This window comes from Mustelus asterias, chromosome 7 (genome assembly GCF_964213995.1).
Source record: "Mustelus asterias chromosome 7, sMusAst1.hap1.1, whole genome shotgun sequence".
Taxonomy (NCBI): Eukaryota; Metazoa; Chordata; class Chondrichthyes; order Carcharhiniformes; family Triakidae; genus Mustelus; species Mustelus asterias.
The window spans coordinates 60,093,718-60,118,441 of record NC_135807.1 but is presented as its reverse complement, the minus strand read 5'-3'; the positions used below and the strand labels follow the sequence as shown (position 1 = coordinate 60,118,441).

Here is a 24,724-nt window from a genome sequence, read left to right as displayed (position 1 = left end):
TTCTACAGAGATTTTTTCAGTAGCATTGATTTCAAGGGCTGCAGTCCATGTTTATATCAGAACATTCTGTATGAAAATCCCAGTGATTAAACTTTTGGAATTATTAAAAAGCCCTCCAAGCGCACAATCTGCAACATTGTGATAGCGATTTTGTTATCAATAACTGGCTTCTCTCTTTTTGCAAGTTACAATATGCTGCTTATCAAGTTGTAGTCAAAGGCGAAACTGGAGCTGATACAAAATAGACTAGGAATTGTCTTTGAGCAGTGTAATTTTCCTCAAACAACCTCACTCATAAGTCCTCCTTTTTTCACAAGTATTAGTAAACCATTGATCAGATAGGACTGATAAGCTGATGACAAACGACAGGTATCCATAGAATTCTGAATGGAGTTTTGTATATTTTTCTAAAGATCTATTTGCATATGTATCCATTCTAACTCTCGGCAGTGCAGCTGGATTCATAAAAAAAGGAATTCTTTGTTTATCGCTTCACAGTTATAATAGCTCTCCTGAAAGGTTGCAAGTTGTACATACCTGATAACTGGATGACATCTGAAACTTGAATGCTACTGCATGAGTAGTATTTCAGTCCAATTAGGCAGCAGTTTGTCATGCTACCCTGAGTAGCATGACATTCATTCCATGTTGATTAAAATACTAAGCAAGACAAGTATTAGCGTGCAGTGCTTGTGATAAACATATCAAATACATTGAATTTCTATCCCTAATTTGTGAAAGCCAGAACAATAACCATCAAAGTGATTGAAAGAACTTTTATACCATTGGCTTCTTGCACTCAAGGGGAAGAGATTGTTTTGTGGCATTGAACATGCTTCAAATTGATGACACCAAAAGTTAGATGTACCTCCAGTCTCCTAAAATCAACAATGAAAGCAGACAATAGGACAATATCCTTATTAACCTGTCTCGCTGACTTCACTGCTCCAACTTGTTGCTACGAGATATAATGGGCTAAATTCCAGCTGTGCCAGAATACACCATGCATTTATAAGCAACGTTGCAGTTCTGTCCGTATCACTTTGTGGAGATTGACAAAATTGTACAGCCTAGAGCAGAATTCCTTTATGCTGTGTTCCACTGGAGCTCATAGATATGTAATACCTGTTTGTGCATCCAATTGATTTGGGAGAATTATTGCCTTGAAGATAGGTGTAAGGTACCATGCAAATCTTTTTTCCTCATCCTAAAAATGCTTTGAAATTCTGAAGAGGCCAACGGGCATTGCTTCCTTTGTCCTGTACTGCTAGTTCCATCAGCACTAGCACTCACTTGTGTGGCAATGATGGAGTAGATTATTATTCTGCTGGATTAGTTTCCTCTCCTCTGGTGTTGGTACTGTTTCCAATGCTGGATATTTTATAAGATTTATGTTAGTACCCTTTCCAAGGGCAGTTCAAACAGATGGCATCAATTCATACTTGAGGCTCAAACAAAACAAGATGTAATGCATGCTTACTTAAATATATGTACAGAGCTCCACTTACTGGCATAATAATGCCAGTGACATTTTTAATATTAGAAAAGATTGGACTATTCTTTTAACTCTTTTGGTATTGTTAAAAATTCAATAGGTCATTCAGTAAATTGCCTGGAAGCTTTTCAATGATATCAGAAACTTGAGTGAAGGCAAAATTGTGGGAAATGGCCTTCTCATGTATTCTAATACAGCTTCACACAAATCAATTTAAATAATTGTTTGAAACTGTTGTTTTGTATAGGTTCGACATGGTTGCAATATTTAAATAATTTTAAATCCATGTGATGTTTACAGCACTGCTGCCCCTTTACTTGTGATACATAAATGACATCCAAGATTATATGTGTGCATAGTGTTCATAATTTAATATTGATTAATGTGTATATATATACATATATATATATATATATATATGTGTGTGTGTTTAATATATATGTGACAATGCCATTTCATTATGGATATTGCAATGATGTGGATCTTTCAATAGCAGCAAATGTTCAGATTTTTGCCACTGTTGCACATTAAGACCCTGAAGATGTCCTGACGTATGCATATACTTGATATTTAGCAGGGAATTTCAAACTTTAGTGGGCAAAATTACACTGCCCGCACTGCTTCATGGATGTCTAGGAAACTGATCTGACCATCAGCGAAATGGGCTAGATATCTGGAACATGCACAGAAATTATCCCAGGATACTTATGCTGTTAGAGACGGGCGTAGAGTCTGAGCTAAAAGTGATTAATTGCAGAATCTGTACTGGGAAGGCCCCAAAATGTATTTAAAAGTTAACACGCTGAACCATTTTGAGGGGAGGCGGTGGCATAGTGGTAATGTCACTGGACTAATAATCCTGACAACCTAGTCAATGTTCTTTGGACACTGGTTCAGATCCCACATGTCAGGTGGTGGAATTTAAGTTCTATTAATTAATAAACCCTGGATTTAAAATTAAAAGGTCATCTAGTAATGGTGACCATGAAACAATTGTTGTAAAACTCTACATGATTGGCTAATACCCTTTAGGTATGAGAGATATGAAATCTGTTACACTTGCCTGATCTGGCTTGTCTGTCACTCCAGACCCACAACAATTTGATTTTTAACTGCTCTCTGAAGTGGTTTAACAACCCGCTCTGTTGTACCAAGCATCTACAGAGAAATCAAAAGGAATTAAATTGGATGGTCCATCCAGTATGGACCTAGGCACTGGAAACGACAAAGGGCAAAATTGACCTGCAAAGTCCTCCTTTCAAACATCTGGGGGTTTGTGCCAAAATTGGAAGAGCTGTCCCATAAACTAGTGAAGCAACAACCTGACATAATCAAACGCACTAAATAATACCTTACAGATAATGCCCCAGACACCACTATCACCATCCCTGGGCACATCCTGTTTCACCAGCAGGACAGACCCACAAGAAGTGGCAGGAGGGAGTTGCTCTGGCAATTCTCAACATTGCCTCTGGACCCAATCAGGTCCCATGATATCAGGTCAAATATGGACAAGGGAATCTCCTGATGATTACCATCCATTCCCATTCTCTCAGCTGATGAATCAGTACTCCCCCATGTTGGACACAAAATGAGCTGGCTGAGTCCTGAAGGACTGCTCTACTCAGCCTGTGTTAAGTGGTGAGAGCATCAACAAGAGGGAAAAACCTATCTGACCCTGTTCTCACTAATCTACTTGGGTATATAAGGGTCAATATAAATGCTTTTTAAAAAGTTCAGGTTTAATGATGCTTGGAGCTATTTATCTTATTCAGTAGTGTTCCCACTTAGAGGGTCAAAGCCCCCTTTCTGTACAAATATTAACTTCTTCAGTTTCAGCCACTTTTATTTTTGTGCCAATGCATTAGTACTAATGTACTAATTAACCTCATGTTATTGAAAAAATTCCTGATTTGCATCCAGACTTGTTTTATGAGAGTTTGAATGTAGCTCGTTTCGCAATATCTCTGGGAGTTTGGGGATTTCCTCAGGTTCCTTGAGTGACAGACAGGCCAGATCAGGTAAGTATAACAGATTTCATACCCAAAATTAAATTCATATGATGTTCTTTAAATATGAGCTTCATTATTCTTTTCAAGTCAGTCATACTCTGCATTGTCAGCCTTGGTACAAAATGATGTTTACCTTGGTCATGGATCTGGCTAGTAACAGCAGTAACAAGAATTTAACAAGGCATGATAGGATGCGATCTGCCCAGCAACAGGTGAAAAAATCTGCTTAGCGACAGCAGTAGGCAGCAAAATATGTGACTTTCCCAGTAATGAGATTAGTAGGTATCTAGACAGAGTAAATTGCCCTATTAATAGGAAACAGTTTACTTAGACAACTGAGAGATCAGTAGAAATGCTAATTTCTAGAGTTCAGGAATTTGAGAGACAAATAACCAAATACACAAAAGCAATCATCAAGAGAGAAGATTGTATAATTGTTAGCACCCTCAGAAGCAGGCAGGCCAGTTTATATCTAGCAGCCAAGTTGCCAGATCACAGCTAACAGCCTGAAAGGGCAGTCCACAATTCCGAGCCAGGACACTAGGTCCACATCTAAGTTTTAGAGCCAAGACAGTACAGAAACCTTGGTGAAGGCAGTTTTAATATTTTCGCTGGACCAGGAAAAGACATTTCCCAAACTTGACCCTCAGCCTTGTATTATGTGGTAACTCTAAGCTGAATTTGACTTATAGATTTGCTTAATTTGGATGTTGTTTGGAAAGGGGGAAGTCTTGAGGAGTTCAGGGATCATTGATATATTTTTGAACAAGGGGATAGTTTCTCCATTAACTCATAGAAATCATAGAAACCCTACAGTGCAGAAGGAGGCCATTCGGCCCATCGAGTCTGCACCGATCACAATCCCACCCAGGCCCTACCCCCACATATTTACCCGCTAATCCCTCTAACCTACGCATCCCAGGACTCTAAGGGGCAATTTTTTAAACCTAGCCAATCAACCTAGCCCGCACATCTTTGGACTGTGGGAGGAAACCGGAGCACCTGGAAGAAACCCACGCAGACACGAGGAGAATGTGCAAACTCCACACAGACAGTGACCTGAGCCGGGAATCGAACCCGGGACCCTGGAGCTGTGAAGCAGCAGTGCTAACCACTGTGCTACCGTGCCGCCCCTGTGTGTGTGTTTAGTGATTCATGTACTTATTTGTCTTGGAGTACTGTAGTCGTATCAGTGTGTATTTGTCTTTTCTTTAATTTAATAAATAGTCTTTAATAATTGTTATACGATGACTGGTTTGGTTCTTCTCACTGGGTTTTTATGTGACTCATCACACCATTCCAAAAACGAAACTATAAACCACCACAAACTGATGTTTCAAGTTGGGACACACTCACTGATGTTACCTGCTAATGTAGTAGAAACCAAGCCAGAGTAGCCTTCGACTTTTAACGTAAGTCTAGTAATTCTTATGTTCTGATGTAGGATTTTTAGAAATCAAGAGTATTGATTGAAGATTAAATAGTTAAGACAGTTGTTAAAATAACTTTCTCATTTGCCATCCTAATTTACTATCGGAAGTAACTTACTATGCATCAATGGGCAATGTCACATCAGTGGTATAATGACAACTATTAGTGATTTATAACAATTAATTACCACTGGTATACTGACACTGGTAAAGCTATGTAAAATGACTGACCCTTGGTTGTTAATTTATTGTATAATGTAAAGCATTTTGAAAGTAAAATGAATGATGTGTAATTGAATTATATTTGTTTATTGTTTGAATATGATATATTTTTGACGCTCTCAATCTTCAGAAAAAAATACTGGACATCAAATGAAAATAGTGAAGATATCATGGAGAATGGCTGTCTATGAGAAATATTTCACCAAGGAACCTCAGACCCAATCTTATTGATATTAATTGCAATTTCATTTTTAATATTTTAACCCACATGCTTTTTATTCAAATCCATCATTTCACATTTCTTTACAACTTTAATTTTATTACACTTGTATTTGCATGCAAAAATGATTGCAATGCTTGTAATATTTCTGAAACAACTATCTGAAAAATGATACAGTATTGTGTACCACAATGTATTGTAGAGTGCTCAAAATACTTTATTATGGTGTAGGATGCTCTCATACACTTCAGAGGGTTTAAGACATTTGAGTTTAACGGACAAGGTGTAGTAACCCAGCACTTGATTTGCAACACAGTACCCAGAAAATGTCACTGGCTGTAGAAATACGCAAGCTAATGAAGTTGATTGAATTCAGTGTACAGAAAAGCAAGACAAATGAGTTTTTGATGGATTTCTGTGGCATTACCAGATTTGTCCTCTTAAGTGCATATATTTTTTATTATTAGGATTTGTAATTTCCTTTCTTTGGAGCAGTCAGGTATGCTATTGATTTGTGATAGTATTGTGTTTTCTTAGAAACTCTATCATTAATGATATTGCATTGGTTTTTGGTTATCTCTTTTGTAAAGGCTGGTATATTTATTTTGTATTTCTTTCTTCAGTCACGTCCCATCCCTTCACATCTCACATCTGCAGTCGCAGAGAATATCTTGGCCACAGCTTGTGAGAGCGAAAGCAAGAATGCAGCTAAGAGAATGCGCCTGGATGTGCGTCAACAGCAACAGGTATTAGTATAATAATTAAATGAGTGTCTCATGATTACAGTTTTACAAGCACAGTTCCACACTGTGATTACATAATGACCCTTTCCTCCAGTGAATAATCTGCTCATTGTGATTTGAGCACATAACCTGGCCTCTAGCTCTACTGCAGTACTACAGAAATCCTGCATGCTTGAATGAGGTGTGAAACCAAGGCCCTATATGCTAATGTTTCTATGGCACTGTTTGATAAACAGCAGGAATTCTACTGATCCTTTCTCAAACATTTTCCCTTACCTAACATTGCCAAAAAAAATTAAGAGCATTAATCGTGTGTTGGATCTTACTTTATGTTATGGTCATTGTATTGTGAGTGAAATATATTAAATTTGGTCTGTAGTATCAAGAGACCAGAGGGAATTTCGTTCCAAAGGATAGTGGTTTTGTTAATAAGTTACAATATAAGCAGTAAAGATGTTAATACACAAATGTACAAAATTGTAACATACTAAATAGGAGATACAACCTGGCGAAGCTTCACCAAGGTTCTGAGGCAATATAATTCTCATGGTCTTGCTACCACTGGAGCTTCACTCTGAGAATATTCCAACATCTACACTTCAAGTTTATATATACATCAATTACCCATTTGTTCTTACAGAATTTTAAGCTTGCTTTATGCTTGTATGTCAATCAATTTCATTGTCTCCCAAGTCAAGCTTACATCTCTACTTTTCCCAATGAAAGAGAAACACAGCTAATAATTCCCCATGTCATGATCCCATAAAACATGAAATTACAAATAAATGTCACTTTACATTGTTTCAAGTATGATGTACTATCTAAACCAAGTTAATCAATCTTCAGACCACACTGCTGATGTTTTTCTTGACAAAGTTAACAATTATACAGTAGCTTGCTAAAAATATTTTTTAGAAGTTTATACATTTTAAGTGTTGCTTTTAAATGTTTTGGAGAAACATGAAACAGTGCAATATGATTGCCCAACTTTTTCACATTCTTATGTTGTCACAGTTTTTGGAATTACAGTTCGATCTATGCTTATGGTTGCTTCAGTGTGGTGACTCCGCTCTATTTTTTTTGCACATTTTGAATTACTTTCCATTGAAGACAATGTAAAGTTTGCTCTGTAAGTCCATCATCAGCATATTATATGTGGGCACTACACTTGACATTCTGCGGGATGCAATTTTTATATGAAGATCCAGAGAGCCAACTAAAATGTGAGTGTGGAAACCCAGAAATTGATTCCAACAACTATTTAATTTATTTTGGCATAATTTTGAACATACTAAAGGGAGTCCCAAGGCAGCTCCCTGCTAGCATAGAAATTTAAATTGCTGCATTATTCTAGGTGCTGTCATGGGAACAAGAGAACACCTGCCGATCAACTGCATCTGAATCAACTGCATAAGTGAGATTAGAATGGACGGAGACTTCTCCTTGATGTTCATATAATAGAATGAGAAAGATGTTAATTTTCATCCTGATTTTGTACACATGGCCTGCTACTTGGCAGTATGTTCTGGACTCTCAACGTATCTTCTTAGTAATGATGGTATTTGTTCATTTGAGCTGCTGCAGTCCTTCAAATCTTGCACGTTATTTGCAGTCCCTATATGCAAATATTGGGCCGTAACGTTTGAGCTGGAGAGCAGTGTAACTGGGGGGGGGGGGGGGGGGGGGGGGGGGGCGGGAAGTGCAGACACCCAATGTGCAATTGCCCTGCATCTGAAAATGTGATTTAACTCGCAAACTTCGGATGGCTCTGACTGTATTATATTAATTGATACCCAGAAAAAGCTATAAGAACTTAAACCACTTCTAACTTCTGGCTAATGGTTGTACAGTCCCATACCAACTCCCCATGGGGCTACCCCACACCCCTGAATTTCCAAGAGACTCCCCGCCCCCCCCCAACCCCACCCCCACTGACTGACTAACCCCCTCCCCCCACACTACTCTCCCACACAACCAAATATCCCCTACAGGATGTCCCCACTTTCCCCCATAAGACTTATTTAAAGGGCCAGCCACTGACTTGAATGTAAAGCAATTTTGAACGAGGGGAATGATGAGCTGAGAAGCAGGTGTTCTATTATTATAATAGGGTCTGAGCTCTCGGCCAGCATTTTTTTATTGACAGAAGGCTCTCTGATCTCTGCTGTCAATTTCACAATATATGGTTACACAAGTTTAGTGATTCCAAGGATTGTGCTTTGTGGTTTTTGAAACCTCAGAGGGCCTGGGAAGCCACACTTTCATCAGCTTGCACTTCAAACTTTGTTTTCAATAGGAGAAACTTCTCAATGAATGACTTTTTTAAGGACTTTTTTTACACATTCCACTTCACATGATAGGGTTCTTGGTTTGAAAAACTGTACAATGGGTCAATGTGGATGGAAGTGCCATAGCTTGGCATATGGGGCATGAGCCATGATAGAGGTGGATGGAAGGGCAGAGTTTGGCATTGTGATCATGAGAGAGATCTTTTGAACTTAATTTTTAAAAGGTTCTCTAATGTAGACTATGATTCATAACTCCTCTGAGGGGCACGAACAATGACTCTTTAAAAAACCATGGACAACTAAAGAGATAAGGGACAGCATAAAACCTATAGAAAGGGCTTACAAAACTACAAAAAACAGCACAGATCCTGCCAAATGGGAAAGATACAAAGACCAGCAAAGGGCCATAAAGCAACTTATAAGAGCTACTAAAAGGCATTATGAAAGGAAACTTGCAAGGGACATCAAAATCAATCAGAAATTTTCTGGTTGCATAAAGGGAAAGCGGGTGGTCAGGACCAATGTTGGCCTACTGAAGACCACAAGTGGGGATATTGTCAATGACGATGGGGAAATAGCAGACCTGTTGAATAATTACTTTGCCTCAGTATTACAGTAGAAAAGGAGGATAACTTGCCGGAAGTCCTGAGGAAATTAATAGTGAATCGGGAACAAGATCTAAATAAAATTAACGTAAGCAAAACATTGATATTGAGGAAATTAATGGAACTGAAGAGTGACAAATCCCAGGACTTGAATGTTTCCTCCTTAATGAAGTCATTCCTCTGGATTAGAAAATTGCTCAAATCACTCCACTTTTTAAGAAGAGTGAAAGACGATACCTAGGGAATTACAGACTAGTTAGCCTAACATCTGTGGTGGTGAAATTATTGGAGTCTATAATAAAGGATAGGGTAACTGAATACCTCAAAGTTTTCAATTAATCAGAGAGAGCCAGCTTGGATTCACGACAGGTATGTCATGCCTAACAAACTCATTGAATATTTTGAAGAGGTGACTAAGGTAGTGGACAGGAGAATGTCTATGGAAGTTGTTTATATGGACTTCCAGAAGGCATTTGATAAAGTCCCGCATAAGAGACTGTTAACTAAGGTAGGAGCTCATAGAATTGAGGGCAAATTACTGACATGAATGGAAATTGGTTGAGATGACAGAAAGTAGGGATAAAAGGTAGGTTCTCAAATTGGTGGGATGAGATGTTTGGTGTTCAACAAGGAAATGTGTTAGGGCTTCAATTATTCCCTTTCATAGAATCATTGAATCTCCACAGTGTAGAAGGAGGCCATTCGGCCCATCGAGCCTGCACCAACCATGATCCCACCCAGGCCCTATCCCTGCAACGCCACATATTTACCCTACTAATCCCCCTGACACTAACGGATAATTTAGCATGGCCAATCCACCTAATCTGCACATTTTTGGACTGTGGGAGGAAACTGGAGCACCCAGAGGAAACCCACGTAGATACGGGGAGAATGTGCAAACTCCACACAGACAGTGACCCAAGCCGGGAATCGAACCTGAATCCCTGGCGCTGTGAGGCAACAGTGCTAACCACTGTGTCACCGTGCTGCCCACTGCTTGGATATGACATAGAAAGTCACATATTCAAATTTGCTGATGACAGAAAGTTAGGAGGTATTGTAGACAGTGTAGATGATAGTATAAAATTTCAAAGGGATATTGATAGACCAGGTGAATGGACAAAACTGTGGCAAATGGATTTCAATGCAAATAAGTGTGAGTCCATTTATTTTGACTGAAAAAGGATAAATGAGGTACTTTCCAGATAGTGTAAAGTTAAATACAATAGATGATAAAGAGACTTGGAGTTCAGGTGAATAGATCTTTAAATGTCATGAACAAGTGCAGAAAATATCTTTATATCTAGAGGACTGGAGCATAAGGACACAGAAGTTATGTTACAGCTATACGAAAACCTCGTTAGACCCCACTTGGAGTACTGTGAGCAGATCTGGGCACCACCCCTCAGGAAGGATATATTGGCCTTGGAGGGAGTACAACGTAGGTGTGCAAGAATTATATCTGGACTTCAGGGGTTAAGTTACGAGGAGAAATTATACAAATTAGGCCGGTTTTCTCTTGAATTTAGAAGGTTAAGGGATGATCTAACTGAAGTCTTCAAGATACTAACAGGAAAAGACAGGGTAGATAGAGATAAACTGGTTAGAAATTCTAGAACTGGGGGTATAGTCTAAAAATTAGTGCCAGATCTTTCAGGAGAAATGTTAGAAAGCATTTCTACACACAGCAGTAGAGGTTTGGAACTATTTTCCTGAAACAGCAGTTGATGCTAGATTAGTTGCAAATTTTAATCCTGCGATAGATAAATTTTTAAGCAGTTATCAAGGCAGGTATAAGGAGTTAGGCCACAGATCAGCCATGATCTCATTGAATGGTGGAACAGACTCGAGGGGCTGAATGGCCTACTTCTGTTCCTATGTTATGAGAATGAACCAACGGACCAAATTATCTCCTTCTGTGCTGTAACCAATCTGATTCTACGGTATCCCACCAGATACAATATTAATATTTACCCACTGAGAATAAATCTACAGAGTCATGTTGGAAGATGGTACAACCAGTTTATTTTACTGCTCCAGTATCCTGTAAACGTGCTCCAATGTTCATTTGCAAAAGATTAATGGCTGGCCAAGCTCTCACTCCATGTCGTGATTGCTCCTTTCCTGCTACTTCGAGGAAGCAAAAGAAATAGTGAATATATAGTATAATAACTGATCACAATATCAACAATTTAAAGCTCATGTACTCACCATAAGAATGATGGGTATTTATACTTTTGTGCATTTCTAATGGCATTCAGATGTTTGTCACTCCCCAAGAACTCGGTGAGTCTTTGCATTCTTCTGAGAAATTGATGCAGATCTGGAGCAGTTCTTTCACATTGTTCGCCTCCAACTCTTGTTTCTCCAAGTGTTTGTCATCATGGAGACCGTATCAACATGGTGCATGATATGGAGAATATATAGAAGCTGATTTTCTTCATGTTTGTGAACCTTTTTCCTCCCTGGGTTTTGCTGATAAGTTTCATGTACCCTCTTCTCACTGGTCTGAAAATGCTTCATCTCAGGGGAGGATATAATGCTTTTCACAATGCCAGAATATTTGTACAGTGCATCCTTGTCCATCTCTTTAAGATTATATGCTTGAACACCATTGCAAAATTCTTCAAATGCCACAGCATTTGCAAGGGCTAATTTGGACAAGATGTTATGAAAGCTGTTTTCAGAAAAATCATATCTGTGTATAAGATTTTGATGGGTATAGATAGAGTGAATGCGAGCAGGCTTTTTCCGCTGAGGCTAGGGGAGAAAAAAACCAGAGGGCATGGGTTAAGGGTGAAAGGAGAAAAGTTTAAAGGGAATATTAGGGGGGGCTTCTTCACGCAGAGAGTGGTGGGAGTGTGGAATGAGCTGCCGGATAAAGTGGTAAATGCGGGGTCACTTTTAACATTTAAGAAAAACTTGGACGGGTTCATGGAGGAGAGGGGTGTGGAGGGATATGGTCCAAGGGCAGGTCAGTGGGACTAGGCATAAAATGGTTTGGCACAGACAAGAAGGGCCAAAAGGCCTGTTTCTGAGCTGTAATTTTCTATGGTTCTATGGTCACTCAAGTACTTCCTGATTTTTGTAAAAAGAGTAAAAAATCTAACGTTTTCATGCCATATCTGGTATGAGGTGCTTCAGTCTGCTATTCACTTGAACCCAAAAAGCCTGTTCCGATTTCTTCTCTCCAAGTTCCAAATCATGTCGTTCATCAACTTGTACACCAAGAGTACACTGAACAACTTGGCCTCTAAAGCTGTGATGCAGTCCGTGAATTGTTTCAGAGCTTTGCTGAGAAACAGAAAGTAAAACTCAGCCACTTCATTGACAACCCCCCTCATCCCCGAAGCATCTACATAGTATATTGAAGCAATCTCCTCATCATAACCTTGAAAGTAACTTAACACAGGTTTCCAGCATTTTAATAATCTGTCAACAGAATCACAAAATTGTTGCAATTTCTGCTTTCACTTTCCTCAATAGCATTAACATCCCATCCAGTCCTGGGCATTATCAACTCTGATGTGGAGATGCTGGCGTTGGACTGGGATAAACACAGTAAGAGTTTTAACCACACCAGGTTAAAGTCCAACAGGAAATCTGCAGATTTCCACTCCATCTGACGAAGGAGCAGTGCTCCGAAAGCTAATGGCATTTGCTACCAAATAAACCTGTTGAACTTCAACCTGGTGTTGTTAAAACTCTTACTGTGATTATCAACTCTGTACAGCCAACCTATCCAATACCATCTCCCTATCAATTTTAAATCCTTCAAATGTCTGAATTACCTATTATTTCAACATGATCTGTGCAGCATATTTTCCTTGGTAAAGACAAATGCAATATATTTGTTTAATACATAGAACATAGAACATAGAACATTACAGCGCAGAACAGGCCCTTCGGCCCACGATGTTGCACCGACCAGTTAAAAAAAAAAACTGTGACCCTCCAACCTAAACCAATTTCTTTTCGTCCATGAACCTATCTACGGATCTCTTAAACGCCCCCAAACTAGGCGCATTTACTACTGATGCTGGCAGGGCATTCCAATCCCTCACCACCCTCTGGGTAAAGAACCTACCCCTGACATCGGTTCTATAACTACCCCCCCTCAATTTAAAGCCATGCCCCCTCGTGCTGGATTTCTCCATCAGAGGAAAAAGGCTATCACTATCCACCCTATCTAAACCTCTAATCATCTTATATGTTTCAATAAGATCCCCTCAACCATGTCCCTGTGTCCAAGCATAAATCCCATTTTTTTGGTCCCACTCCTTTTACCACCCTTTTATTGAAGACTTTTGGATTCCCTTTTCTATTATTCTCTTCTCATACTCTCTCTTTATCTCAACTACTTTCTGTTTCACTTCTTCTCTAAATGTTCTGTATTCAGCCTGGTTCATAGTTGTATTATCCAACTGACATCTATCATAACACACTTTTATTCTTCATCTTTATCTCTTTTATCATCTAGCGAGTCTGGATTTGGTTGCCCCGCCTTTCCACTTAGTGGGGATATATCTTGTCTGTGCCCGAACTGTCTCTTCTCTAAAGGCAGCCCATGGTTCAGATATCATTTTGCTTGCAAACCTTTGATTCCAGTTGATCTGGCCCAGATCCTTTCTCACCCCACTGAAGTTAGCTTTCCCCCAATTAATTATTTTTATTCTAGATTATTTCTTATCCTTTTCCATAACTAGAACCAAACCTAATGACATAATGATTACTAAATGTTCCTCTCCTGACACTTGACCCATCTCATTCCCAAGAACCAAGTCTAGCAGTGTCTAATTTGTCAATAGATTCTGCCCTTTATCCCTCTGGAGTATCTTTCCTCTCTGGCACTGCAATATTAACCTTCATAAATACTGCCAACTTTCCCTTTTCCTTCCTTGCCTACCTTTCCTGAACACTTTGTATCCAGGAATTTTTAATACCTGCTCTTCTTTGAGCGACTCTAGTCACAGTCTCCAACACTGAGTATCTGTTTGAATGTGACATTCCTGCCTTTCCCTATTCTGCCTGATGTCCACCCACCCATTTTACTGAGGGGGTGGGGGGGGGGGGGGGGGGCAGCTACCTCCTGCAATGTACATTCCGGGGACCACTCATCCTCCCTGATGCTCATCAAGCTCAGGAATTCTGAGCTTGAGCTCAAGCAGCTGGTTTGAATTTCTACACATGTGGCCACCTCAGACACGTGAAGTGTCCTGAGGTTCCGACATGGTGCAGAAATTGCAAGCAGATGCCCATCCATGATATAAAAACCCTGTATTCCTTCTTTAGCAGTCTAGCTAGTGCCCTATTTGAACTATTAACACCAATAAGTACTCCTTGATCTGAGCTCATAACCTTATTAATTTACTTTAGTAACCTTATTTGAATTCTTAATTTCCCAGCTCTCAGTATGTTCAAAGTTAAAATAGACAGATTTTTAATCAGTAAAGGAATCAAGGGTTATGAGGATAAGGCAGGCAAGTGGAGTTGAGGATTATCATATCAGATCAGCCATGGTCTCATTGAATGGCGGAGCAGACTCAATAAGCCGAATGCCCAGATTCTGCTCCTATGTCCTATGGCCAGGCAGATCAGTACAGTTCCAATCAGAGGCTGGCCTCTCCGGAATCCAGCCTCTGACTGAACAAGCTGGAAACAACAAAAAGCTCAAATTGGACAACAGAGCAAAGGTGAGAACATGGCCTGCGAGAGGGAGATGGGAGAGCGTGGCCTGCAAGAGGGAGCTGGGAGAGCGTAACATGTGAGAGGGAGCTGGGGAAGTTTGGGAAACCTTGTATACACAAAAGGATTCATTGAATCTTGAAAGTGTACAGTCAGTGGGCATGGAAGTACCTCACTTGGCATAGGGCCATGAGGAGACATGGGAATGGGTGGAAGGGCAGAGCTTGGCAAAGGGCCATGAGAGGTCATAGAAACAGGAGTAGGCTATTCAGCACATAGAGCCTGCTTCACCATTCAATATGATTAGGCTGATCAGACACTTTAGTGCTTTTTGCCCATACTATCCCCATAGCCCATTACGTTATTGTTGATCAGAAATCTATCAATCTCTACCTTAACCATACTCAATGACTAAGATGGATGAAAAGATGTAACTTGGCATGGGGAGAACTTTTTGACTTACTTTTGAAAAACCCCATTATGCAGACTGAGGTCCACAATCCCTCTGAAGGGCCGTGAATCATAGCTCTTTGAAAACTTGGCCTGACTCCATGAAAACTTCGGAGAAGTAGAACATGTCTATCCCTGCAATGGAGCCAAACATGTCAGGAGTGCCGTATGTGGGCTTCTGACAGGAACCAGCCTGTACCCTTTAAAGACACTCCTGAAAATTACACAGCCCTGGAATGAGGTCAGGAATCCTGGAACTGGGACCCGCTCACCATTTTTAAAGAGCTTCTGAGTCAATCAGACTCAATTAAAATCTAGGCCTTTATAACTGTGTTCAGCAATAGCAGATCATAACCTCTGCCTGCATATTTTTCAGTCAGAAGCTATTGGTAATGATTTTGCTTTACCCATTTACACCTCCACTTAGACTCATCTTTTGTTTCTTCACTTGTCTTATTAGTATCTTATTTTTCCTTGCCATTCCTTTTGCCATTTAATCTCTCCCATCTTCCACCCTAACAATAGACCCTTTCCTTTAGTTATTCCCTCCCTTTTCGCTACCTCTTTAGTTGTTTAAAATCTGGTATGTAATTTTCCAGTTCTGAAGAAAGGATATCAATCTGAAACATTGGACCAGGTTTTAACTCATTCAAAACCCACCCACATGCACCGAGTTAAAATCAGGCCCACTAGTTCTGTTTCTCTCTTCACAGATGCTGTCTGGTCTGTGAGTATTTCCAACATTTTCTTCCTTTATTTCTTTATTCCTGCTGAGGTTTTGCAGGATTCCTAATGGAGGCTGAGCAGGGTGGGGACACGATGTTGAGCAGCAAGAAGCTGCAGCCAAGGACCAAGAGAATGACTGACGATATTCGGGTAATTTGCAGGGAGGAAGTTTGGGAGGTCTTTGCAACCATGGAAGGAGGATTAGCTTGCGGCAGGTGAGGCTTATACCTTCCATGCTGGGCCTGGAGAAACACTCCTTTGTGTAGACCACTAGTTAAAGTGGCAGTGGAGTCCCAATGGTGGCATAAGGACTCGATATGCACATTTAAAAATGAATCATCTGATTTGAAGCTCGAGGCCCTCCTGCCTGCTCAACAGAACTGGTTAAAAATGGATGCTGTGAAATCAATGTCAGACATCAGTGATGGAGTCCCATAGTTTTAACTGCCTGCTCTCTTGATTCTCCTGAATGGCCATATGGTTAAAATTGCTCCTTATGCACTCATAACCTTTTATAAAAGCTGCTCTCTTCCTTATTCCTTACCCATAAGCACCCTTGGAAAAAACACACATGAAGCACCTACAAATTATTTTAATTAATTAAACATGCCAAATCTATTGAAATCAGTCTTCCACTGATTTCTAATTCTACCCCATTTTGCCAGTCATTGAGGAATTTGTTCTGTGAGTCTGATTTAGTAATTCAAGCCAGCAGCCATATTTAGTTTTATTCAGAAAAGAAGCCTTATGATGGTTCGGTCTCAGGCATAACTGCTATGTCTCAAAGCATATAAGATAGTGGCTGACCTGGCATTCCCCTCTGGATAGTTGTCATGGCAGCAACCAAACATAGACAGGTTTTGTGAATGTCAGCTATAGACTTTGAACAACAGTTTGAACCAATATAATATAAATTCTGTTACTAAGGCATTCTGAGGCATGAAACAAAATGTTCTCTTCCACTTACAGTTGATTTGTAGCTAATTTAAACATTTTCACTTCCCGTGTGGCTCAATTTCAAGATTGTATTTACTCTGAACAACAAAGGCTTTCTTTGTTTCTGAGAAACTAGTCTGATCACAACACTTTTTTTCAGGACAAAGCAACTCCCATGATCAGTAACCCATCCACCACCGTAAACGTTCACTCCCTCCACATTGTGGCAGTGTGTACAATCTAGAAGATGCACTGCTGCAACTCACTGAGGCTCCTTGTCAGCCTTGCCCACTTTGCATGAAAGGATAAATGAAGGTTTCTATATTATAGAGCACCATATACATTGAGTGGGATTTTCCAAACCCCCTGCGATGTGTTTCGCAGCAGCGGAGGTGGCCTGCCATTGGTTGGGGTGGGATCTTCTGATCCCGCTGCTGTCGGTGGGGTTTCCTGTTATATACACACCCACCGACGGAGGACTCGCAATGGGGATTCACCATTGGCGGAACTGGAAGTTTAGCTGGCGGGAACGACCGTTAAATTCTTTTCATGTAAATAAAGCCCAAAACTCCATGAGTGCAGAGGGGAGGAGTAGACTCCACTATGGTCCAGAAGGATGTAGACTTCTGTTTAAATGGAAATTACATCTGTCGCACCTCCACTGCCCTAACAAAAAATGCAAGAATTACTTAAATTTGCCATAACTGGGCAGAGGTTCCAAATCTATTCCTGGGAGGGTGTACGTTCTTGGCAGGTCATTTTAAAAACGTTTTTAAAAAGTGCATCTGCTGATAATATCTGCAGAATTCCACAATCTACAACCCCCATTGATTTCCCCAATTGTCAAGGCCGCAAGCTATAATCATTCTGCTATGGATGAGGTAACTCAAATCCAGAGGGCTGATGGTGCCTTTGCATCAATGACACAATTTCCACAGGAACAGTGGGTGATTGGTTGTGCTCTTGTAGCAATCAAGACATCCACAGATCAGCCATGTGTCTTTATTAATCAGAAAGGCTTCCACTTGTCTGATGTGCAGCTGACTGTGACCATGGCAAGATCATCTTGCAAAGCTGCATTTTGCATCCAGGGAATCATCATGACTCTTCATCCTTCAGCTGTCTCCTGTACTGCAGGTGTTCTCTCCACTAAAACTGCCCAGTGGTTGGCTAGGAAGGCCTGGTCCTTAACCCTAGTGAGGAATCCTACCAGAGGCACAGGAATATTATAGTAGCAGGTATGCCATCTGCAGCTCAACATTAGAGTAACTCACTTGTTTGATCAAAATGAAGTTCTGGTGCCTTTACAGATTTGAAGGCGCCCTTTAATATGCTCCAACAAAATTGTTGCGGTCTGCTGTGCTCATCATAACGTGATGCTGTAGAGAAGTCTGGAGCTGGTATGAGGAAGGTGAAGAGAGCCTGACACTCTCAGAGAAGGAGGAGGATGTGTTTTTAAAAATTCTTTCTAAGGATGTGAATGTCACTGGCTAGGCCAGTACTATTGCCTAATCCTAATTGCCCTTGAGAAGGTGGGAATGAGTAACTTCCTTGAACTGCTGAAGGCCATGCGATATAGGTATACCCGCAGTGCTGTTAGGAAGGGAGTTCTGGGATTTTGACCCAGCAACAGGTTGGTGTCTGCAGCTACACATTTGATTGCCAGAGCAGACACAAATGCAGGCATGCTTCATATGGAAAGTTTACTTTCAGCAATCTGAGAATTTTGCCAAGCAACCCCCATTGCCCCAACATAACTTTATCCTGCAGTTACCCAGCCTGCCATGCAGTCGTGCCTTCCCTCCTCACCAGAGCTGATCATTCCATTCATCAAAAGAAACTCGCCAGGGTGAGTGGGGAATACAACAACTTAGAGGCCATGAAAATGAAGAGTTCACATCAAATGCTTCATTGTGAAAATAAAGAGCATTATTCAAACATTAACATTATTATAAGCACCCAGCTGAATTCCATTGTGCATCAAAGACATCTTCTACTTATTATTTCAATGCAATTTTACTCCTGTGGATGTTCATTCCTCTGCTCTGATACATAAGATGCCTGTTGCTGATGTCTTCTGGGTTTTAGAGCCCATGGGGGCTGCTAAAAACTGGCCCACCTGCATCTTTGCAGGGGCAGATTCAATCATCAGGGCAGGAAATGATGTGTGCAATTCTGTCTGGGGGTCAATAGGAGGGTGTGGGATGGGGGTGGCTGCAAGGGCTGAGAAATGAAACACCTAAAAACTTTTCAATTTTCTCTTTTATGTACCCCCTGCACTTCCTTGCTAACCATAAACAGAAGGGCACTTGGTGACATGTCAGTATTGCACTAAGTGACCAAGACAAAGTATTGCTCAATTCCCTTAAAGTGACACTGTGAGTAAGCCATTGATCTCGATCAGCATACACACACTGGCCTTCTGCACCTGATTCTGCATGAGCCTAGCACTCTTTCCATTCAGGTGATCATCATAGAATCATAGATATCTCCTAGATATCATGACACTTGTGCCTAAGATACACCCCACTGTCCTTTCTGCAACTGTGTGCACTGCCTTTGAAAATGCTGAAAACAACATTGCACATTTTCCATTGCTACTTCACAAGTTTCCTTTTCATGAATGGCCTCCAAGGCCAGGTAAGCAAAGATTGGTCTGTCCTGATGAGCTTGCTACATTATTGTCCTTGTCTCTAACAATTATTTCATAGCATATGGGTGTCGCTGAAAAATCAGCATTTGTTACCCATCCCAAATTGCCCTTGAAGGTGATGGTGAGCCACCGACTTAAACTGCTGCAATCCATCAGGTGAGGATGCACCCACAGTGCTGATTGGAGGGTGTTTCAGGCTTTTGATACAGTGACAATGAAAAAAACAGCAATATAATTCAAAGTCAAGATGGTGTGTGGCTTGGAGGGAAACTTGCATGTGGTAGTCTTCTCATGGGTTTGCTGCCCTTGTCCTTCTAGGTAGTAAAGGACACGAGTTTGGAAGGTGCTGTTGAAGGAATTTTTGTGCCTTGTTGTAGTGTGTCTCGTATATAGTGCACAATGCTGCCATCTGTGGCTCACTCAGGAAATTATCAACAATATTAGTTTAAAAAATGAGGTTTATAATGTTGCAAAGAACAGTGGCAAGTCTGAAGATTGGGAGTGTTTTAGAAATCAGCAAGGGTCACAAAGTTTGATAAAGGGTAAAAAAACACTATGATAGTAAACTATTCAGAAATATAAAAACAGATTGTATGTAAAAGTTTTTAAAGTATATAAAAAGGAAGAGGGTAGCTAAAGTAAATGTTGGTCCCTTAGAAGCAGAGAAAGGAGAAATAAAAAGGAGAAAAGAGGGGAATAAGGAAATGGCAGAGACGCTGAACAAATATTTTGTATCTGTCTTCATAGTAGAAGACACAAATTGAATATGAAAAGTAGATGGTAACCTAGTGACTAAACAGAGTGAGGAAATTAGGGTAATTATTTTGAGCAAAGAGAAAGTGTAATGTTTGAACTATGTTAGGCATTGAGTTTTAACATAAATAAAATGTGTGGTTTGCAAATATGGATTCAAGGTAACAACAGATTTACTGAATAGCTGTTCCCTGCTCTGCACAGAATACATGCTGAAAGTAAACAGTAGCCTGTGGCAACACCATCAAATCATGTGATCAGCTCTTAAAGTAACCTGGACTCCTTTTAAGTATATAACAGAAAGTACTGGAGAAACTAAAGATACTAAAATCTGACAAATCCCCGGCACCTGATAGCCTACACCCTAGGGTTCTAAAAGGGGTAGCTACAGAGGTGGTGGATGAGCTAGATACGAATTTCCAAAATTCCTTAGATTCAGGAATGGTCTCATCAGATTGGAAGTTAGCAACTGTAACACCACTTTTCAAGGAAGGAGGGAGAGAGAAAACAGGGAACTACAGGGACAGTTAACATATCAGTTGTGGGGAAGATGCTGGAATCTATTCTTAAGAAAGTGTTAAAATGTGCTTAGAAAAGCACATTACAAAATGGTTTTACAAAAGGAAAATCATGTTACCAAATTTATTAGAGCGTTTAAAGAATATAACTATTAATGTAGATAAAGGGAAACCAGGAGATGTATTATACCTGGATTTCCAAAATAGATCCCATAAATTGCCACACAAAAGGTTTGTAGGTAGGATAAGGACTCATGGAATTGGGGTGATATATTAGCATAGATAGAGAATTAGCTAATAGACAAGAGACAAAGTATAGGCATAAGCAGGATATTTTCAAGTTGACAGGCTGTGACCAATGGAGTACCATAAGGATCAGTGTTGTGGCTTCAGCTATTTACAATATATATTAATGACTTAGATGAAGAGACAGTAATGTATCTCGGTTCACAGATATAATGCAAAGGTCAGTGGAAAGGTAAGCTAAGAGATTGCAGAGTATAGACAGGTCAAGTGAGTGGGTAACAAAATTTGCAAATAGATTATAATTGGTGTTGTGTAAAGTTATTCACTTTGGACATAAGAATAGAAAAGTGGAATATTTTTTAATCGTGTGAAGTTTGTAAATGTTGATATTCAGAGTTTGTAAATGTTGATATTCAGAGAATGCAGAAAGCTTGGATGTAGATACTGCAAATATTATGACAAGCTCGAAACAGCCTGAATTTGCCTACTTCTGCTCTGAATTCTTATGTCCCTATAACAAAAGGCATGTATGCCTTTATTGCGAGGAGATTAGAGTACAGGAATAAAGAAGTCTTTCTACAATAGCACAGGGTTTTGGTGAGACCACATTTGGAATACTGTATGCAGTTTTGATTGGAAGGATATACATGCATTGGAGATGGTGCAGCAAAGGTTCAGTAAATTACTCCCTGGGTTGAAAGGGTTGTCCTATGATGAAATCTTCAGTAAAATGGGCCTATGTTCTCTGGTGTTTGAGAAGAATGAGAGCAATCTCAATGAAAAATACAAGACTCTGAAGGGACTTAATAGAGCAGACACCGAGAGATTGTTTCCTCTGGTTGGGGAGCAGTCTCAGGATAAGAGGCTGATCATTTAGGACTGGAATGAGGAGAAATTACTTTACTCAAAGGATTGTGAATCTTTGGAATTCTCTAATCCGGAAGGTTGTGAATGCTCCATCACTGAATACATTTAAGGTAAGGTTAGACATAATTCTGGTCACTCAGCAAATGAAAGAATATAGGGAGCATGTGGGAAAGTGGAGTTGAAGCCCAAGATCATCCATGATCATCTTGAAGTTGGAGCAAGCTCAATGGACTGTGTGGTCTGCTACAGTTCCTATGTTTTGCTTCTTGTGCTGCAACTGTGCCTCAATGGTGGATGCAAGTGGATGTCTAAGGTTTGGATGAGGTGCCCATCAAGCAGGCTGCTTTGTCCTAGATGATATTGAGCTTCTTGAGCATTGTTGGAGCACAGAAATCCCAGGCAAATGGGAAGTATTCCATCACAGTCATAACTTTTACCCTGTAGATGATGAACAGGTTTTAGGGAGAGTGGAGGTGGCCTATCTGCTACAGAATTCCCAGCCCCTGACTTGCTGTTGGTGCCACAGTATTTAGATAGCTAGTGCAAGTAAGTTTCTGGTCAGTGGTAACCTCCAAGATAAGAATATTAGAGCTAGAGGAGTAGGCAATTCAGACCCTCGAACCTGATCTTGTCTCGGCCTCAACTCTTCTTTTCTGCCCGTTCTCCATAATCCTTCAACCCATTTGGGCAACACGGTGGCACAGTGATTAGCACTGCTGCCTCTCTGCTCCAGGGACCCCGGGTTCGATTCCTGGTTTGGGTCACTACCTGTGTAGAGTTTCCTCCGGGTGCTCTGCTTTCTTCCCACAGTCCAAAGATGTGCGGGTTAGGTGGATTGGCAATGCTAACTTGCCCCTCAGTGTCAGGGGACTAGCTAGGGTAAATACATGGGCTTATGGGGAAAGGGCCTGCGTGGGATTGTGATCGGTGAAGACTCGATGGGCCAAATGGCCTCCTCCTCCAATGTAGGATTCTATGGGGGCGATTTTACCATTTTGATTCTAAGCGCTGAATCTGGGCGCAATTCAGATCCGACTTGGAAACCTGTTCTCAGGTGCCCCCATATGCACTCAGCCTGAAAGAAAAATTGCGAGTCTGAATCGCATTGTGGGCAGGGCTTTTCGCGCCCAAAACGCTGCAGCTCCGATCGAAGCCTTCAACTGCACATGCGCAATGAAAAAAAATTGAAAAACGCTCCCCCGTCACATGGCTCCCAGGCTATTAAAAGCAGATAAAGCAGCTCGGGAGCAAAAAGCAGGAGCGATGTCCCACAGATATCACCCCACCCCCACAAGATAACTGTCCCCCTTATCCACCCACCCCCCCCCCCCCCCCCCCCCCCCCACTGATTGCCCGCAGAGTGGCAACGGCCCCCCCCCCCCCACCATTCCCCGGATCAGAGATCCATCTGGCCTCCTCTCCCCACCCCCATCCCACCAGAGAATGATCTGGCCTCCTCCTCCTCTCCTCCACCAGAGAACCAACTGGCCTCCCTCCTCTCCCCTCCCCCACCAGAGAACGATCTGGCCTCCCTCCCCCCCCCCCCCCCCCCCCCCGCCACCAGAGAACCATCTGGCCTCCCTCCCTCTGCCCCCTGCCCCCACCAGAGAATGTTTGAACCTCCTCCCTCCCCCCCCCCCTCCCCACCAGAGAGCGATTTGTCCGTTTCCTCCCCCCCCCCCCCCCCCCACCAAAAGAATGATCGGGCCTCTCTCCCCCCACCTCCAGAGAGTGATCTGGCCTCCTCCTACGCAACCCCCCCATCCCACCCCCCTCCCCGCCGTGAGAGAATGATCAGGCCTCCCTCCTCCTCTCCCCCCACCCCCCCCACCAAACCAGAGAATGATCAGGCCCGCCTCCCCCCCCCACCACCGATCTGAGTCAGACAGCCGTTTGAAGCTCTGAACTTACCTCTTCAGAAGCTGGAATGCCCGAAACAGTTCTTTGCCGAGCATGTCTGTTTCGTGCCAAATCTGGATATGCGAATGTGATGGTAAAGAGGGAAATGCAGATTGGGCGTCCATCTCATTAAGTCAACTTAAATGCATGCAAATGTATTTAAATTGACGTCGCGCCTGTTTTGGGCATGGTTCGGATCGCGGCCATTTTTTGGCCTTGATAAAGTGGGCATCTGTGCAGGCGTGGATCGCGCTAATTGCCTCACGCCCGACTTTTTTGAGCACGACGCGATGGTAAAATCGGGTCCCGTAACTAATTAAAAATCTGTCCTAGAATTATAAAATCCCTGCAGTGCAGAAGGAGGCCATTTGGCGCATTGAGCCTGCACCGACAACAGTCTCATCCAGGCCCTATCTGTATAAACCCACGTATTTACCCTGCTAGTCCCCCTGAAACTAAGGGGCAATTTAGCATGGCCAATCAACCTAACCCGCACATCTTTGGACTGTGGGAGAAAATCGAAGCACCCAGAGGAAAACCATGCAGAATGTGCAAACTCCACAAAGACAGTGACCCAAGGCCGGAATTGAACTCGGGTCCCTGGTGCTGTGAGGCAGCAGTGCTAACCGCTGTGCCACCGTGCCGCCCATCCATCTATCTGTCTATCTCCCCCTTAAATTTCCTTAATGTCCCAGCATCCTGAGTTAGAGAGTTCCACAGTTTCACGATCCTTTGAGAGAAGTAGTTTCTCTTCCTCTCTCTTTTAAATTTGCTATCCCTTTTTCTAAAACTATGACCTTTCATTCTAGGTGGCTTCACAAGAGTAAACATCCTCACTGCATCTACCCTGTCAATCTCCTCCAGCATCCTATATACCTCAATTAATTCTCCCCTCATTTTTTTTACAAATTCCAGACAGTAACAGCCTAAACTGCTCAGCCTCTCTCCATAATACAAGCCCCTCACCTCTGGAATC

The 24,724-nt window shown here is 41.5% G+C and overlaps 1 protein-coding gene across 2 annotated transcripts in view; it reads left to right on the top strand.

Moving 5' to 3' along the window:
* Positions 1-24,724, top strand: part of LOC144496096 (nucleolar protein 4-like) — a 339,666-nt gene that overhangs the window by 300,943 nt on the left and 13,999 nt on the right. For both annotated transcript variants that reach the window (XM_078217066.1, XM_078217065.1), the window contains one exon: positions 6,003-6,125. In XM_078217066.1, the coding sequence (XP_078073192.1) occupies positions 6,003-6,125 (123 nt within the window). The remainder of the gene's footprint in view (positions 1-6,002; positions 6,126-24,724) is intronic.